General features: G+C 42.7%; 1 protein-coding gene across 1 annotated transcript in view; it reads left to right on the forward strand.

Annotated features, from left to right (window-relative positions):
• Nucleotides 1-20,825, forward strand: part of SLC25A17 (solute carrier family 25 member 17) — a 197,688-nt gene that overhangs the window by 111,681 nt on the left and 65,182 nt on the right. Inside the window, exon 5 of the mRNA XM_075182792.1 lies at nt 14,783-14,899. Coding sequence (XP_075038893.1) covers nt 14,783-14,899 — 117 coding nt within the window. The remainder of the gene's footprint in view (nt 1-14,782; nt 14,900-20,825) is intronic.

Raw genomic sequence — 20,825 nt, forward strand, 5'->3', positions numbered from 1 at the left:
CCTTCTCCGTTCGAACTTCAGCACCCGATACAGCCCCTAGTTCCTTCACTACGGCCGATGCTTGGTTCTCCTGAGGCCCCTCTGCTCCCGTATTAATCATTATACAGGAATCCTCACTCACAACCTGTTGTGGTAGCACAGGCTGCAGGGTTCCAATAACCACATGAGGCTGCCTGTTAAACTTCACAGGCAGCCTTACCTTGGCCCCCAGTTTCTTCACTCGGGCCTGGACAAAATCCTCCTTCTCGTGACCCCCTATATTGGACATCATACAGGGTGACACCGGCCCAGTAGTTTTAGAAGGCCCAGGGACTTCATCCAAGGAGGGTATATTCATAGACCCAGAAGGGACACACACTACTACGGGGTTCAGGTCCACCGCCAAACGGGTAACTGGCCGGTAGGAGACATTGCTGCTCATGCAGGACATAGTAGGCCCAAGAGCCTGGGGGCTCTCCTCCTCTCCTTCCCCAGGTCCCTCCATCACTGGCTTTGCTGCAGGTTTTTTTCCTTCCACAGGCTGCACCGAGCTAGGAGCTTTAAATTCAGCTTTATCCTGATCACGGTCTGTTTTTTCACCCGGAGATGTTGAAGCCGGGGCCTTTCCTGCATTTTCATTAGCAGTAGCATCACTTAACCTGGGAAGCTGATTAACATGGATCCTGGATGAAACTGGGCCTAGGCCCGGGCCAGGCCCGGTAGGCAGGGGACTTTCCTGGAATGCTGCCCCAGGAGGCTCCATCAAGGCTGGGCTAGGCAAAAAAACTCTATCCTGCAGGCTTCTGGAAGTCAGAGCTAAAACAAACACCTCCTCTCTCTGTCCTGCTGATTCCAGTGGTGCTGTGTCCTGTGCTCTGTGCTTCTGAGGTCAGTGGTGCTGCTGGGTCCTGTGCTCTGTCCTGCTCAGTCCAGTGGTGCTGTCCTGTGCTCTGTCCTGCTCAGTCCAGTAGTGCTGTCCAAATCAGTCCAGTGGTGGTGTCCTGTGCTCTGTCCTGCTCAGTCCAGTGGTGCTGTCCAAATCAGTCCAGTGCTGGTGTCCTGTGCTCTGTCCTGCTCAGTCTAGTGGTGCTGTCCTGCTCAGTCTAGTGGTGCTGTCCTGCTCAGTCCAGTGGTACTCTCCTGTGCTGCATATAATTTTTAAAGGTTTTGCTGAGTGTGTGTGGTTTAGGGGCACGCTCTCCTGTGCGGCATATAATGGAGAACAAAAATTTACAGGATAAAGTAGGGAAAGATCAAGAACCACTTCCTCCTAATGCTGAAGCTGCTGTCACTAGTCATGACATAGACGATGAAATGCCATCAACGTCGTCTGCCAAGGCCGATGCCCAATGTCATAGTAGAGGGCATGTAAAATCCAAAAAGCAAAAGTTCATTAAAATGATCCAAAAAAAGAAATTAAAATCATCTGAGGAGAAACGTAAACTTGCCAATATGCCATTTACGACACAGAGTGGCAAGGAACGGCTTAGGCCCTGGCCCGTGTTCATGACTAGTGGTTCAGCTTCACCCAACGATCTAAGCCCTCCTCCCCCCCCCCTCTAGAAAATTTAAGAGAGTTAAGCTGTCATCAAAAATACAGCAAACAACTCTGCCTTCTAAAGACATGGCATCACAAATCCCCAAGGCGAGTCCAAGGGTGTTGGTGGTTGCGATGCCTGACCTTCCCAGCACTGTATGGGAAGAGGTAGCTCCTTCCACCATTTGCAGCACGCCTTCTGCATATGCTGGAAGGATCACCTACAGTGCAGTTCCAGATTTTGATAATGAAGGTGTCAATGTTGTACACCAGGAGGAGGATATTGATGTAGCTGGCGCTGAGGAGGAAGTTGACGAGGAGGATGGTGATGTGGTTTTCTTAAATGAGGCACCAGGGGGGAAAACGGTTGTTGTCCATGGGATGAAAAAGCCCATCGTCATGCCTGGGCAGAAGACCAAAAAATCAACCTCTTCGGTCTGGAATTATTTCTATCCCAATCCGGACAACAAATGTATTGCCATATGTAGCTTATGTAAAGCTGCAATAAGCTGGGGTAAGGATCTTGGCCACCTAGGGACATCCTCCCTTATAGGTCACCTGAAGACCCTTCATAATTCTGTGTTTAGTTCAGGAACTGTGGCTAGGACCATCAGCAGTCCTGGGACACCTAAATCCCTTGGTGCCATTGTATCCACACCAGCAACACCCTCCTCGTCAATTTCCTTCTTGATCTGGATTGGAGATCGTCCTGCAGGCCATGTCACCGGCATGACTGAGTCCTCTTCAATCCGGGATTCTTCCGGAGGATCCTGCAGCGGTACGCCTACTACTGCCGCCGTTGCTGCTGGGAGTTGGTCATCTTCCCAGAGGGGAAGTCGTAAGACCGCTACGTCTTTCACTTTCACTAAGCAATTGACCGTACAACAATCGTTTGCCATGAGCACGAAGTACAACAGCAGTCATCCTATGGCAAAGCGGATAACTGCGTCCGTGACAGCTATGTTGGTGTTAGACATGCGTCCGGTGTCCACCATCAGTGGAGTGGGATTTAGACGGTTGATGGAGGTATTGTGTCCCCGGTACCAAATCCCGTCTAGATTCCACTTCACCATGCAGGCAATACCCGGGATGTACAGAGAAGAATGAAAAAGTGTCCTCAGTGCTCTGAAAAATTTGGTTGTACCCACTGTCCACTTAACCACGTACATGTGGACAAGTGGTTCAGGGCAAACTAAGGACTATATGACTGTGACAGCCCACTGGGTAGATGCATCGCCTTCCTCAGCAGCAGCATCTCTGAAACGCCTGCTCGTTCCAAGGCAGGGAACGTTGTGTATCACCGGTTTCAGTAACAGGCACAACGCCGACAACCTCTTAGAGCAGGGGTGGGCAAACCAGTCCTCAAGGGCCATATAACAGTTCATGTTTTTAGGATTTCTGTCTGTAGAAACAGCTGGGATAATTACTGACCCAGCCAAATAGATTAACTCAGCTGTGCATGATTAAAGAAATCCTAAAAACATGAACTGTTATATGGCCCTTGAGGACTGGTTTGCCCACCCCTGTCTTAGAGAAACTGAGGGAAATCATCTCGCAGTGGCTTACCCCACTTAGACTCTCCTGGGGATTTGTGGTGTCGGACAACGCCAGTAACATTGTGCGGGCATTACATATGGGCAATTTCCAGCACGTGCCATGTTTTGCCCACACAATAAATTTGGTAGTGCAGCATTATCTTAAAAGTGACAGGGGTCTAAAGGATATGCTTGCGGTGGCCCGCAAAATTGCTGGACACTTTCGCCATTCTGCCACTGCCTACCGAAGACTGGAGCACCATCAAAATCTGGTCAGCGTGCTCGATCCTCGGTTTAAAGCGTTTGTTGTGTCTCTGTTTCCGGCGGACACAAGTCTACAGCGGTGCAAAGACCTGCTGATCAGGAGATTGTCATCTGAAGAGGACCGTGACATGGCAGCAGTGTTAGGAACTCCCAAGTCAGTACAGTAAAAACCGGAAACTACTCTGAAGGCCAGGTGTTCGCTGGAGCCCCTAGTGGTGGGGACAGACTGAGCTGCGGGCTGACCGAGGGTCAAGTAACGTATACTGACTTAAAGGAGTTCCCAGAAGTGGAGTGATTGGCGGACTGTAGTTAAGTAGAATCCTAGGTCAAAGGGTCACAGGCACAGATGCAATATCCAAAGACAAGCGAAGGGTCAAACACACAGGCAGAGAAGCAAAATCCAAAGTCCAGGCAAAAGGTCGAGGTCAGAAGAGAAGGGTCACAGCTCCAATAACAAGCAGGGGTCAAAACACGGGTAGTCAAATCCAAGGTAGCAGGAACCAAAACAGATAGCACAAGCAGGCAGCAGGGCTGAGGACAGAACGCTATAACCGGCAGTGAGGCTGCAGATCTCACTGCCTTAAATACACAGAGGGACCAATCAGGGTTTGCCCCTGAAGTATACCCACTTGCAGGCTAATGCCTGCTAATTCAGCCCACAGGCTGAATTCAATTATAAATTACAAAATGTGCGTGCGCGCCCGGCTCTCTATACCGCCGGGACACCGCGCTGAAGGAGCGTCTGGCCGTTGCCTTAGCAATGATCGGGTGCTGGGCGGAAGTGACGTCCCGGTCGCCAAGGTGACGGCTAGGACGCTAGAGGAACCAGGAAGCGAGCCGCGGCGGCTCGTAACAAACAGCTCCTCCTTCATTTTCTCCCACACCTGTGGCTGCGAGGAAACAGCAGAGATTTCCTAAACGACCCGCTGGCGGGGATGCAGAGCAGGCAGGAGTGAATTTGAACATCTGGTCCGGACTGAAGGACTTGCCAACGATTGCTGACATGTCTACTGTCACTGCATTGGATGCTGTCACCATTGAAAAAATGGTGGAGGATTACTTTGGTGACAGCATCCAAGTAGACATGTCAGACAGTCCTTACTTGTACTGGCAGGAAAAAAAGGCAGTTTGGAAACCCCTGTACAAACTTGCTCTATTTTACCTGAGTTGTCCCCCCTCCAGGGTGTACTCCGAAAGAGTTTTTAGTGCAGTGGGGAACCTGGTCAGTGAGCGGCGAAGGAGGTTGCTTCCGCAAAATGTGGAGAAGATGATGTTCATCAAAATGAATTATCAATTCTTCAATGAAGACCAGCAATGGCCTCCAGAGACTACAGAGGGACCTGTGATTATGGAGTCCAGCGGGGACGAATTGATAATGTGTGAGGATGAGGAAGTACACACTGAATGGGGCGAGGAATCAGAGGATGAGGACGACATCTTGCCTAAGTAGAGCCAGTTTATCCAGTACAGGGAGAGATGAATTGCTTTTATTGTGTGGCTGAAATGATTGGTTTGTTAAAGTGTGCATGTCCTTTTTCCGCAACATAAGGGTGGGTGGGAGGACCCAAGGACAATTCCATCTTGCACCTTTTTTTTTTCTTTGCCAGCTCGTTTTGTGGGGCTCCAAACGAACCATTCATTTCAGCCACAGTTTTGTAGTCCCTGTCGCTTAAATAATTGGTTTGTTAAAGGGCGCATGTCCTATTTCCCCAACATAAGGGTGGGTGGGAGGGCCCAAGGAAAATTCCATCTTGCACCTCTTTTTTTGGCATTATGTGCTCTTTGGGGCCTAGTTTTTCAAACTGCCATCCTGTCTGCCACTGCAGTGCCACTCTTAGATGGGCCACGTGTTTGTGCCGCCCACTTGTGTCGCTTAGCTTAGTCATCCAGCTACCTCGGTGCAACCTTTTGGCCTAAAAACAATATTGTGGGGTGTTCAGAATAGACTGGAAATGAGTGGAAATGAATGTTATTGAGGTAAATAATAGAGTAGGAGTGAAAAAAATAAATAAATCTGGATTTTAACAGTTTTTATGCTTTTTTTAAAAAAAATCAAAACCCAAAACCTTGAGGGGGGGTGTTTTGGCAAAACCCATTAGAACCCAAAACCTGAAGGTAATCAGAACCCTATATATATATATATATATATATATATATATATAGGGCTGCCTAGAGAAATGCACGCCCCCGGTACAGCAACTTCATAGGAGCCCCCCTTATAGTTGAGCATTGTAAAAAAAAAAAAAATGTTGCGCAACTAAAAATGGTCATACAATTGGGGGCATTTTGGCGCATCATTAGGGGTGTGTCTAGCAGGTGAAAGCACTAGGCCACCCTCTTACAGAAAACTGCATTACTCACACAAGCCCCCTTGCCCAGCAGCTTTGCTCACATATGTCCCCTCTGCCCACATTCTTTAACCACACTTGTGCCCCCAATTAATACTATGCAACAGCTGCCCCCAGAAATATAGTATGCCACAGTTGCCCCCAGAAATATATTATGCCACAGTTGCCCCCAGAAATTCATAGTATGCCACAGTTGCCCCCAGAAATTCATAGTATGCCACAGTTGCCCCCAGAAATTCATAGTATGCCACAGTTGGCCCCAGAAATTCATAGTATGCCACAGTTGCCCCCAGAAATTCATAGTATGCCACAGTTGCCCCCAGAAATTCATAGTATGCCACAGTTGGCCCCAGAAATTCATAGTATGCCACAGTTGGCCCCAGAAATTCATAGTATGCCACAGTTGGCCCCAGAAATACATAGTATGCCACAGTTGGCCCCAGAAATACATACTATGCCACAGTTGGCCCTAGAAATACATAGTATGCCACAGTTGGCCCTAGAAATACATAGTATGCCACAGTTGGCCCCAGAAATACATAGTATGCCAACGTTGGCCCTAGAAATACATAGTATGCCACAGTTGCCCCAGAAATACATTTTATGCCAGAGTAATGCCACCAATTCACTTTATACCTGACAAAGTGCCTGAAAATAATTTTACGATACACAAAAATGTCCCCAAGGACATTATAGCTCACAAAGTGCCTCCAAATTATTTTAAGCCACACATTAAATGCCCCCAATGAATATTCAGCTACACAAAAATGCCCCCATTGACTGTTATGCCTCACAAGTGCCTCAAAAATAATTCTAAGCCACTAATAAATTAATAAAAAAATGATGTAATTGTGTACTTACCTTTTCCAGGCGTGATCCGTTCCGCAATGGTGCTTGGGAGGAACTGTGCAGTTCACTGTCCACAAGATGTTGGAAAGCAGAGCTGAACTAAAAGGAATAAATAACAGCCGGAGAAGAGCTGATCTGCTGTGCTTGCGCGAGCGCAGCAGTTCAACTCTTCTCCGGCTGTCATTTAGGACGGCCGGCGTGCCAGTATGCACGGGGCTGGTTGCCGACTCCTGGTGTAGAGTAATATGCAAGTGACCTCTGTTTGCGACCATGTATCGGTGTCAGTACGCCTTGTGAATGTGCACTGAATTTCTGACAAGCCTTTCACATAATTTTGGCAAAGCCAGTGCTGGCGCTGAAGTTACTTCAGCTTAAAAATGCTTAGACATTTGGTGCTGCTCAGAGGAGAGTGTAAATGGCTTACTATTATCCAGAAGTGCTAAGCAGGAGCACGGATAATAGCTCATAAAGTCTTAAATCTTTTTTCATATATGTACAAACATTGAATTCCCAACAATGCATTACCATACCCAAGATACAAAGAAGTATTTACAGTATATGACGTTTATAGTACAGTAAGGGCAGTGAATGTGTTTACAACACTTGACTGATTCCAAACTATTATCAGGATAAAAATAAAAACGTTTTGTTATCTACCATAATTTGCATTACATTGCATTACTTTCTTTCAAACCATCTAACATAATATTTGATTAAAAAAAAGCAAAACAAAGACAAACCCAAACACTATTTTACATGCAACTATGTTAGTCCATTTCGCCTTCTTTCTTTAAAAACATACCTTCTGACCTTCTACGACATATAGAAAAAACACCTAGTTCATGCATTTGCAGTGCGAATAGCCCATAAATTCTAATATCTCTTTCCAAAATGCAGTAGTCATTACTCAGCAGTCTACGTTATTTAAATCCTTCATTAGTGTCTGCTTATGTTTGTTGTGGCTGTGAACCAAAACATATTGTAAACTTCTATTCATTGGAAGTTGGATAAATTCAATCTGGATTGCCTAAAGGGTCTTTATCTGTAGCTGGAGACCTTCTGTGAAGAGCAAAAAAAATATTGCATAGTGATTTGCATTTATTCACTAGGAATTACAGTAACTGTAACATGCTTGTTAGTATCAGTACATCATTATCAGGTAACCAGTAAACATTCTTGTGCAGTGAACAGCTGCTAATAAGACACTTGTTTACGTGTTTCTCTGTGTAGCTTAACTGTGACGCTATGCGTTCCATGCAATGAAAATATGATTTCCTCAAAGTGGCAGTCCCTAATCTTACAAACAGGTAATGTCAAAGTGATGTGACCTGGGCGAGTGTTCAAAGCCACTGCTTTCTCATCATCACCTAGTATAGCCCCCTTGAATGACTCTGATGTGTTTTCCGGGTTTACAAACATTCAATCGGCCAGTTCTCAAAAGGTTCCAGGCATTCAGCCATTTTGAAAGCAACACTACTCCTCTCATAAATCAGGGTACTCTCGTTAGACACCTTGCACTGTGTCTGCAAATCACTCAGCATTTTCTCAACAGAATCTCCCATTACCAAATATTCACACATATTTCCAGATTCTGTGATTTCCATGTCGAAACTACAAATATATTCACTTAAACAAGTCTCGCTCACAGACTGCATTTTATCTCGTAACATTTCTTTATGGGTATAACAAACCCTTCTGATTTCTTAGAACATTCATCAGCACCATTTTCACACAGATTAAAACCACTTGTAATATCTGCATGTAATAGCTCACTCCCACAATTCTCATCTTTATTAAAGGGAAAGCTATTTTTCTCAACTTCAAAAACAAAATTATTTTGTTCAAATACAGAAACGGTTTGTTGGACCCGAGCTATCTGGAGGTCAGTGTTTTCTCCTGACTCTATCTGTACATTATTTACAGTTTTGTCCGTCCATTGATTGGTGCAGTGACGGACCAAAGATTTCAAAACTTGTTTTGGAGAGATGCAAAAGCTTACAATTAAGCATTGCAGGCATTACATTTTGAAATGTACAACTTTTTCAATCTTGAAAAATGTATCTTGTAAAAACGGACAAGACAGACAAACAGTGTTATTTAAACCAAATCACACCTCTCCCTTACAGAGCGCTAAGACAGAGAACAAACAGTGTAAACTTATCACGGATCTCCCTCACACGCAACTGTTTTCTTCCCGCCTACTGCTGTGGAACTACAAGTCCCAGCATAAAATTAAATAGAAGTCACCTTCAGTATGCTATTACCAGTCAGCACTCTAGACACATTTTAGTTACTAAGAAAAAGAAAACAGCGCTGGAACCGATAGCCAATGACTAAAACCGAGCTTGTGAATTAGGAAAAAACACACAATTTATTAAAAATCAAAAAATATGCAATATAAAAAATCTTATAAGAAATATACAGTGTTTTATACCTAAAAATATTGTAGAATACTCTATATTGACCTCTAATAGAGGACACAATGATGAATCAAGCCACAGTAAAACAGATCATAAAAAGATCAAGAAACCACGTGGATGTGGAATCATATAGTCAAATGAGATTCCTTGAAACGTATAGATGACTGAATAATATTACATGAACCTCTACCATCCATATGAAATGTTCACAGATAGATATATCCTTTTATATCATATCGCCCCCTTTCAAATAGGTGCTGGTAAAAAATGGAAGAATCCACATGGCCCCATTTGAATTTTTTCTTTCAGACTTTATACAAATAAAGGTTCTGTATGTCTCTCAATTGACTTGTACTGGAGACACAAATCTCTAAAAAATAAATTGTGAGTCCAAATACTGCAGGTGATCTCGGGTTAATCAACAAACCCACTTGCTCCACTCCACTAGTCTCTAAATGCCACTACAAACCACTCGAATCTGGCATATGGATATAAAGCCAATTAGCTATATCATATATCATCCTTCACAAAAGTGCCAATAATAAAGATGTTTCCACACCTTCTCCTTTGAAAATCTATAATCAAACTACATGCAAGTAAAGGTCCCATAAATCAAGTATAGGTGGAAATAGGCACAAAGATATCCATAAAGGGAAGGCATGCAGGAGTCCAAAACTAGTGGGTTAACCTTAGGGTTGATGAACGAGCCCACTCTCTCAGCTCCCGCTGGTCTCCAAATCGCACTGCGAGCACCTCTCATCTGAAAAATTTTAGTTACTCTTGAATTATTGAAGCATACTCGAAGAACCTGTTTATCAATTTTATATACATTGTCAGATAACAAAATACAGAGTCTATCTCCAAGATTTCTTTTACACTGTATGGATAGGATAGAGAGATTTGTAGCTTACCAGCTGCTCATAGCCCCCCTTCTTATCTCAACACACTGAAATCTTTTACACAGAATAAGGGGGGGCACATTCTGTTCTTTCAGTTGCGCAGCATCAAACATACATTTATAGTACACACCTACTTGATTCATTATTTTAGTCATTATATCATTGGAAACAGTGAGTCATCATTCAGCTTCTGACAGAATCTTCCTTCTTCTAAAATGTTCATCCAATGTTCAAAACAGTAAATCTCTAATTCCCTCTACTCCATTATGTGCTTTCCAAAAGATGGATATTATACCCAAAATAACCAAAGCAATGACTATTACACAAAAAATAGGGACTCTCTATCCTTCTGCTTTGTCTGAATAATAACTTGTGGACAGTTAGTTCCCAGATATTTATATAATAGCAAAGACAACTCTCTGGTCTTTGATCAACATCTTATTTGACTTTTATCCTTTATACATCATACAATAGGTACAAGCACATGCACTCAAAATTATTATTATTATTTATTTATAAGGCGCCACAAGGTTTCCGCAACGCCGAACACAATACAAACAATGGACAGTACAGGGAATAACAGTACAGAACAATAAACGAGTAATACCAAGACTTCAGAGGCTCCAGGCAAAGCAGCAAATATATTGAAGTTGGAGCAGAAGAGAAGGTAGAAAGGAGGGAATTCACTCATCTTTCAAAAATCTAATTAACAATACAATTACAGTAAACAATTTGGGTTAGTACTGTATTATATTAATCAGATAATACTTGAGACTCACAAATTCGCCTGTCAGGTGCCTCAGACAGACATGAGGTGACCCAGAATAGGAAGACCAACGAGTAGAAATCTGCTGACCGCGGATGTTTGGGTTCAATGTCCTGGGACACCTCCATTATCTATCTTGGAGTCTGCTGGACATTGAATCTCGGTGTGACCTCCAAGTTGTCAAGTCTATAATTCTATTCCGAGTTTGCCTTGTGGTTTCAAGTATATCTGGAAGTGCTTCAATCAGCTGGAGAGAATAGTCACAGACCAAGGTTATGTATGCAAGAAATATTCTCTGCTTATTGATACAAAGATACAAGATTTTATAGCCTTCTGAATATATGAATCCTACGTCATAAGCATACAATAGTCTATGGGATGTATCATTGAGGTGTTTAACTTTCTCCCCTTTCTCAGGCCAGATATGCCATTTATTCTTATCCCAAGGGGGGCTGAAGGTTTATCTCCTGTCTGCCATATCCAAGGTCATGGGTGCAGCTCAGGGGAGGGCTGGCAGACTTCAGCCCGGGGGGCAAGCACACAGCACTGGCCCATAAGTAGCAACCTATCCTAAAAGGGTTGTTTTAACTATAATATATATTTATCAATATAAAACAGAGGTTATTTGTTGCTTAATCCAGCGGTACTTTTATTATTATATATGTGAATCTTAAATAATGAAAATAAATAATGCAACAAAAAACAAACCTCCCTTTTATATTGTATGTTATTTATTGTATATGTTCCTTCCCTTTTTCACATACCTGTCTGATTTATAATGGATTATATTCTGACACCCTGGGAACATCAATACTGTGGCAATCACACTCACGCAGTCATTTGTTGGTGCAAGGCACCTGTAGTCTAGGGGAGGAACACTGTACACTGTTATTTGAGAAACAAGGTGTAGGCAGTCTATGCAGTCCGTGCATAAGTGGCCATCACATACTGCTGGATTCAGCCGCATCACCCATTGACAGAATATACAGCTTGTAGTACAATAATCTGTCAATGGATGACACTGCCATTTAAAGTAGTACATGATGCTGCTAACTCTGCATGGACTGCATAAGCTCCTGCACCGAGTTTGCCACTGGACCACTAGCTTCTCTCCCTCCACAATGTACCTTTGTGGGAGTAGATGCTGCCTTTCAGTGGTTACGCATTACCAGTGTCTTCTGCTTGCTGGTCTTATGCTCCGTTGCTGCTTTGTTGGATCCTGGAATGTTGGGGTCCTGTTTGGATAAGAGTTATTATTCACCTTTTGAAAAGTTGAGCAGTGAGTGAAGGATCTAGGCCTCCCTCCCCACAACCAGACAGACATTGAATCAGTAACTTTTTCTGTTTAATAAACAGGCCTACTTCCACCCTATCAGCTCCAGAATGTAATTTTTAATTACTTTATTTTTAATTTTAAGCATTTAAGTGTAATGTCTATTTTCCTCCATATAGTCCCGACATCAAATTAATATCACCCATGTTTAATAATTAGGCCTCCTTCCCCCTAACCAGCCAACAATAAATTAAAAGTCTCCTTCTCCCCAATCAATCCTCTATAATAAACTAATAACATTTAATAACATTCCCATTTAATAAACAAACATAACCCCCCATCAGCCCAGACATTAAATTGATAACCTCTACATTTAACAAACAGACCGATTTAACCCCTCACTATCCCCGACATTAAATTATAACATTCCCATGTAATACACATCTCTATTTCCCCACCAGCCCCACAATTAAATTACGTGTTACAACTTTCCTCACATTTAATAGAGATTATTATTGCAAATTAATATTTTACTGATTTAATTTTTATATTACTTATGTTTTTATAGTATGTATCATACTATGAAAAAAAATCCTCCCTTCTATCCACCCTCCCGCCCTCTGAAATCTCCCTCTTCTCATCAGTCCCCTCTTTTTCTGCTGCCTCTCTTCTCATTAGCCCCGTCTTCTCATCAGCCCCTTCTAGTCTCCAGCCCCCTTCTTGTCAGCCCCTCTCTTCTCATTAGCCCCCCTCTTGTCTCCTGCCCCTCTTCTCATCAGCCCCGTCTTCTCATCAGTCCCCCTCTTCTCATCATCCCCCTCTAGTCTCCAGCCCCCCTTCTCATCAGCCCCCTCTTCTCATCATCCCCCTCTAGTCTCCAGCCACCCCTTCTCATCAGCCCCCCTTCTCATCAGCACCCCTTTCTCATCAGCCCCCCTTCTCAACAGCATCCCTTTCTCATCAGCCTCCTCTAGTCTCCAGCTCCCCCTTTTTCATCAGCTCCCCCTTCCCCTTCTCACCATCCCACTATAATTTACTTACCTGAGCTCTCTAGAGCTTTTTCCTCCTCCTTCTTCCTGCGTCGTCTGTGCTGGCTCCTCAAGTCAAAGTAGCTCCTGTGTTCTGGGCCACCCGTAACTACCATACTAACTATTGAAAGAGAGCCGGCACATCGGATCTCTCTCACTGCAACGTCCTGACTTCTTTTTGTCACGTCAGGACGCTGCAGTGAGAGAGAACCGATGCGCCGGCTCTCTTTCAATAGTTAGTATAGTAGTTACGGGCGGGCGGGTATGGCGCCCCCCTACTGACTAGGCGGCCCAAAATGTACCATGGACGGCCAGCCCGGAGACCTCATGCCCCCCCTGCCCCCTGTCCCAGCCCACCACTGGTGCAGCTACAAGCTGATAATGAACCCACTTGTTGTGCAAGACTCCTTTATAAAAATCTTGCTACATTCTTACAGGAATTCTCTATGTCAGCTTAACCTCAAGGCCGTGGGCTTACATCTTGCAAAACTGCATTTCTGCAGAAAATGAATAACCTCTAATATATCTATGCGAGTTGCAAAAAATGGCTGAACAAAGGCTTTATAACAAAAAATCATATATAACACTTTTTATTCATAGTTACTAAAACTTATCAAAAAAAAAAGCAGAGAATCGGTCATCTCATGCACATGCACCCTATTCCACATCGCACTTGTTCTCTTTGCTGCTGCAGAGGTGGGGACAACGACAGTGATTTCTGACAGTGAGTCACAGTTAATCAACTGCACTCTGATTTACTGTCAGCCCTGTATGGACTTTTGTTGCTGCTACGTGGGATCCACTCTGTCTTCACCACAGTGAAGCAGCATGATGACAATAATGTAGACTGCATTTTTCCTTTTAAATAAGTTCAAATTTGTGGCTCTTGCACCAAATAGGTTGTGTACCCCTGGCATTGACAAACTAGATACCCACTCAACAATCCCACATATGAAGATCTTGTCTTGCCTGCCAGGACCAGGCCAGTGTTGGAGATTGGGGAAATCCAAAAATACTTTTTAGGGTAAGAAAAACAACTTTATATTCCATTTCGGCTGCTGTCACAACTATGGCAGAGATTAAACTGGTGTGTGACAGGTCTTCTTTAATTGGTTCAGACAAACAGAGCAAACATTGTTTACCCTCTGTGAATTTTCCCATTACATAAATAGGAAGTATACATAGCATGGATATTGATACCAGCTTGTCCTGGCAAGTACTAAGAGTATAGAGTAAATATAACTCTTTTTAAATATATATATATATTTTACTTTATTGAAATCTAATTTATTATTTATTTTATTTATTGTTGAGATTTTTCTTAATGGTATCACATAGGCCATTTTTGTACCCAGCATATAACTGTTACAGCTAGTTGTGCAGTGTGAATAGCAAGTTCCTTTCACATTGCTGTTGAATGCCCTCTGAATGCTCTCTGCAGCTTCAGTGGAGTGTAACCTTAATAGAATGAGAGTATGATGTTTACAGTCCCTACAATGTGCAAATATAATAAACATCCCTGTGACCGTTAAACTTAATTTAGGTGTCAAACAACTAGTTTTTTAAAATTTTAGGCATAAATAGAGGTATATCCTATATGTGGCATTTTCATTGAGTAAATGTATTTTGGGTTGTGCAAATCATGTGATTTCTTCACACATTGGGTGTATTGGTCAATAAACATGTTTTAAAATATATTTTAAAACTATTGATGAAACACTCAGCTTTTTCTTATCTGTATTTTATGTTATTGAATGTTTTGATCAATTGTTTGGACACTATATTTGTCTTCATAAAAATGTAGTGTTTTTATGACTCTAAAGTGATCAATGTTTATATGAAAATGTAATAAAATATGAATAAAAAAATTGTTACTTTTCCTAGGGGTAGTAAATGTCCTCTTGACAACTCCCCTTTGGGTTGTTAACACCAGGCTGAAGCTACAAGGTGCTAAGTTCAGAAATGATGATATTATACTTACAACATACACTGGCATCTCAGGTAAGTTGTGAATTATTATTATTATTATTATTATTATTATTATTATTATTATTATCTTTGACTTATAAGGCGCCACAAAGGGTCCGCAGCGCCGTACAATTAATGTTGTTTTTTCATACACACATACATTTTAAGGTTTTTTACAAACAGCAAAATGCTCTTTTATGCGTTTCCTTTTCCGCAATAAAATTAATTAATTGTGCAAAGTTTCCATCAGCTGATGGACGGATTTGAGCTGATTCAGGGCATTCCTAGCCAAGGGCGGATTAGGTACCATCCAATTGCACTTCTATAGAATCTGTATTTCAAGTCTCTCTTCCAGAAAAGTAATATCAAGATTCAGACACAAACAGTGACACATGCAATAAAGAAAGCTTGGTGTCTCCTCACTGTTATGATTAATTTAAAAGACAACGCGACATTTTAGAATAAACACAGTGGTATAAAATATATTTACACTCTTTGGCATTGTTCACATTTTTTGTCGTTTAATCAGAATTAATTTATTTAGGAATTTTTAGCATTGCCGGACCACTTAATGCATAATAATGAATTTTGAATTAAAAACATACTTTTTAATTAACTACAAATGACAAGCAGACACTGGTTGCATAAGTATTCATCCATTTTGTCAAAACACACCTTAAAACCCCCCAGAATAATCAGTTGTCTTAAGGAGTCCACCTGTGTACAATTAAAGTTTTTCAGTTGATTTAAAAATAAACACATTTATCATATATGATAAATTAAAGATAAATAAAGATACATTTGCTTGTATCTTTTAACACATCACATTTCAAATCTACTTTGATATTAATATAAGGTTTAACATTTAGAATTGATTTACTTATTATACTCATTAAGTGGGGAATATGATATACAATGAAACTATATATGTTATTTTGTTATTTATATTTTTGCTATGTTTGGAACAAAATCAATAAAATATTTGATGAAAAGAAAAAAATAAACACATTTATTTTACAAGTTGATTAGTGCATTTTGAAACAGGAGCTTCATCATTAATACCTATTTAGAGTTGTTTTTTTAATTTGACATTACATGTTTTGTATTGTCTCCACCTGTATCTCTTTAACCTAGGTGCACTACTGTAAAAATGTGTATCTCTGTTTGCAGCCTTGCCCTGCAGACTGTCAGCTAAATTTCTAACTCCTCTCTTTGAGGTCTATGACAAACGACTCGCTTTGTAGCTTTGTGTGGACATCTTGAGGAGCACAGATTTTCGTGACCATTAATTTGCATTTTTTGTGCAAAATTCCCAGTCTATGTTCTGCTGTAAACCTGAAAGGTTTCAGTGCCAAGAACCAGCAGGTTACCTTGGCATTTACCTCCCGGCTGATTTGCATCCAGAATAATCTGCCTAAAAGTTAATAGCGCAGAGCTTCTGTGGCCCATTTTATGGCAAGACATTCCTTCTCTACGGTAGCATATTTCTGTTCCCTTGGAAGTAACTTCCGACTCAGATACAAGATTCTCTATTCCATCCATTTCCTGTGACAAGATTGCGCTTAAGCGAACACCGGAGGCATCTGTTTGGAGAAAGAAACTTTGGTTAAAGTCAGATGCTTGTAATACCAGAGAAGAACAGAGGGATAAGCGAAGATCTGACCAAGTAGCCTCTGAAGTGTCGGACTAACTGATCTGGACAACTTTTCTTTAACATGTCCTTAAGTGAAGCAGTTCTAGTGGCTAAATGGCTTTTGAAGACCTTGGAAGATTCTTCACTGTGGTTTCTTTTCTGGTCTTGGACAGTTTGTGACTGCTTCCACCTTGTCTAGTTGGGGTTTCACTTTCCCCGACAATGTACTCCAAATATTTCGCTTCTCTCATAACTATGGCACACTGTCACTCACCGGACTGTGAGTGCTACTTCTCGTATGTTTAGGAACCATGGCCGTCCACCATCCTGAGGGTCTGCGCATGTGCAGCCCTTTCAAACCTTCAGTACATGTTCCTTTTAGTTAATTGGTTGATCAGGCAACACTCCCTATTTAAAGCACCTGAGGTCAATACCTCGTTGCCTGATCTTGGAGTCTCATTCCCCATGAGCCTCTGAAGGTGTTCCTGTGTTTCCTCGTGTATTCAGCTCCTGCTAATTCCTGTTGTTCGTTTGTGGTTTCCAGACCACTTCAACTCTCCTGTGTTTCATCCGAGGACAGTGGCAGGTGGGGAGTTTGACTGGGGCGGTACACCTGTCAAACCGTAACGCAGGTGTCCTACGGCGAGCTCAGGGAGGACAGAAACCTCCCGTGGAGCAGAAGGGCAACCAGCTGATTCCTATCCGCTGCTTCCGTGCTTCTACAGTACCCTGCTCACCTCAACTCTCCCATGTTTCATCGTGACTGCTCAGCTGATTCCTATCCGCTGCCTCCGGGTTTCTGCAGTATCCTGCTCATCGCAACTCTCCAGTGCTCATCCTGTCTGCAGCCAGCCGATCCGCTGTCTCCGTGTTCTACAGTGTTCCTGCTTGTGTCATCTCGCCTGTCTGCATCAGATCAATGTCCCGCTGTTTTCATCTCAGCTAGACCGCCTCAACTCTCCCGTGTTCTCCAGGTGTCCAGTTCTATATACTACTGCTTCCTGAGTATTGTTTCATTCCTTGCTGGTCTACCTACCGTGCGCTGCACCTACTTGGTTACCGCTTCCACCCTCCTGGGACTTCGCATTCCTGCCGGCCTCCAGCCGTTCAGGTATCCCTGCACTTCTCTCTGACAGCCTGCTCTCCTGAACCACGGTATGCATACTTCTCATTGACTGTGCTGGTGTATTGCATATCTTGCAGGACTGAGTTGTTCTCCTCCGGAGTTTCCTATCCACTGAGACTATTGCCATCATTTGACTGTGTTTCCTTTTAGCGTGGATAGTTCTTGTGACTTTGTATATTTGTGCAGTGCTGCTCAGTTATTATTATTTTGTGCCTATCATCGTGGGATCAAGTTCAGTGTAACCGTGTATACTCTGCATTGCATTTATCTCCCCGTGCTCCTCCTAACTTATATATTTCAGTGGTACAACTTGCTAGAGGCAGACCACTGTTCCCTGTTTCCTGAGTCACCTGTTTCCAGTATCCTTTCACATAGCAGTGGTACAACTTGCTAACGTAGAACACTGACTCCCCGGATACCTTCACCTGGATTCCATTCCTGCACCCAGACAGCGGTACAACTTGCTATACGCAGACCGCTGACTCTCATCACCTCCTCGTTACTTCTGGACATTTCCCCTCACTATAGCAGTGGTACAACTTGCTATCCGCAGACCACTGACTACCCTTACGTTTCCTTGTCCATCCAGTTCCTCGTGTACAGTTATCTACCTATTACCAGTGCTGCTAGTCATAGACTTTCCTCGAGCATTCTCTTACCATCTGCTGTCTCCTGTTCCGTGATCACCCCGCTACCAGAGTACCATAATACCAACTATACTGCTCTGGTAAGTCCATCATCTGGTGATACCTGGGTAAAGACTCCTAGTGCCCGTGACACACACTTTTCTGGCTTAGCTGTCAAGTCCACAGACGTCAGTGAAAAGACCGCCTCAACTTTCCAGTCTGGTGTATAAATCTAAATAAGCAGCTGTATGGGGTCTTGAAAATTTATCCATGGCCCTTTGAAAAGTGTCTGGTGCCACATACAACCTAAAGGGTAGGACCTTATACTGGAAGCACCATCAGGGGTGGAAAATGTGGTCTTTTGTTTTGTTGCGGAAGTAAGGTGAACTTGGCAATACCCCTCTTCAAATAGATATGTCACAAATCAATGCAGGAATACAGCTAAGGAGCCATGAATAAGGTGAATAAGCATACAAGTTTAATGCTGAAGAGTCTGAACAGATGATGTAATAATGAGCTTGCAGTAATTACCAAGTATACAGCAGTTGCAGATAAACAGGAGGTGTGGAAAGATTCCAGGCAGCAAGTACAGGGAAATGCAGGGGTAAATACCAGGTTCACAGATGAAACAGGTCAGCTGAATGTAAGTAAAGATCTCAAGCAGCATAAACCCAGGAGCACGGCAGGAGAAAGTGACCACAGAGTGTAACATCAATAACCAGCAATGTGTGCTGGGAGTGACAGGTATATATAAGGGAAATGAGAACACACCCAGGTGCATGGGATAATTGGAGAACGGGTTAACCCCTAATGCAAACATGAAAGGCACGATAACAGCACCTCTGGTGATCAGAGGTACTGCTGCAAATACACACTAATAAAGTCTAATAGTTCAGGAGGCAGGAGCTGCCAGGCAAAGCAGTATGCACTGCAAGGGGCTTGCAGGCAGATCCTGACAAGATACTACCAGATACATTTTGTTATGAGGTCGTTCACCTGTGGCATAGAGTAGGTATCAAACTGGCATACACTGTTTGACCACTTAAAGTCATTGCAGAACCGAATGCTCCAATTGGACTGTACAATTCACTAGTGGAACGTCTGGCTTTAGGAACTTGGTACGGCTTCTGCTTCATGACAACTCCTGGCAGAGTGACATTGTCCTGTTCATTTAAAGTAGTGTGCCCCGGAATGGGAGAGAAGACTTTTCTTTTCCGGTTTATCCTTTCCTTAGTCTGCTGTTTTTGCCTAACAGATAAAGCTGGCTCTATGGGAACTTCAGAGATACTGAGTGCTATAAGTCATACCTATACTGTTATATCAGTTTATTTTATTATAACTTGCCAATTTTACTGGTGATCTCACTCCTATTTACAACTTTGATTGCAACTCATTGTGCAGGCGTTTAGTCAGCACTGGTGTTCTACATGTGCATTGCCTATTCAAGGCTATTTTCTGTTTATACTGATTACATTTACTACAGTTGTACCAGCACTTCCTTTTATTTTTTACTTTATTACCAGGACCGACAACCTCTAGGACTTCATATTGACCTTGCTAGAGGGTGAAAAGTTTGCTTTCCTGGGTTGGGACCAGGACTAGGACCTTCTCCCCATGATTGAAATATCGAACTACAGCATGTTTATCATAACTTCTCTTCTGGAGTTCCTAAGCCTCTTTTGCATGTTTTTGTACCAGATTTGGCTCTCTGGTGCCTTGCTGCTACCACCCTTCTTCCAGCATATCCAAGATACCCCTTGGCTGCTGCCCGAACAACAAATCAATAGGACTAAACCTTTTTGAGGCTTAAAGCACCTCACGGATGGCAAACATCAAATAGGGGATAATGGTGTCCCAATCTTTTTTTCTCCTGCGCCACAGCTTTCTTCAGCATACACTTTTATGTTCAGTTAAAGTGCGTCACCAAGCCATCAGTTTGTGAATGGTACACGTAGGTGTGAAGTGACTTCACCCCTAACAGCTGACACATGTCCTTCATCAACTTGAACATGAACAGGGTGCCCTGTCTGAGTGAAAATCAACAAGAGCTCTTCAGCTATGGTGCTGAACATTATATTCCACCAGGGGAACTGACTCTGGATATTGGATTGCATAGTGAAGCAACAATAATATATATTGATGCCCATGAACGGATTTCTCCAGTGGCCCCACAAGGTCCATACATTTACATTTGATGGGGCCCTGAACTAAAAGTATTGGTATGACAAATGAGAAACGTTCAGCAATACCTTTTCACTGTAATATGTACAAAGGGCTAGAAAATCCTGAACAGAACTATTTTCCATGTTTTATCCCCCCCCCCCAGGTGTCCCCCACAAACACTTGTATATGCTGTTTTTAACACTAGAGGTACATGACCCTGAGGAGCCATTAACTTATCTGCATTTTCCCCTTCTAAAATACCAACAGAAAATATACAGAAACTTATTTTTAATAGCAAAATATGGTATACCTTCTCCAGGCTGGGCGGCTATTGTCTTGCCGTGTCACTCAAAATAGCATTCCAGGTTGGCAGTTCCCAAAGATCAAGGTCCAGACACTGTGATTGCTTGT

This window comes from Mixophyes fleayi, chromosome 8 (genome assembly GCF_038048845.1).
Source record: "Mixophyes fleayi isolate aMixFle1 chromosome 8, aMixFle1.hap1, whole genome shotgun sequence".
Classification (NCBI taxonomy): Eukaryota; Metazoa; Chordata; class Amphibia; order Anura; family Limnodynastidae; genus Mixophyes; species Mixophyes fleayi.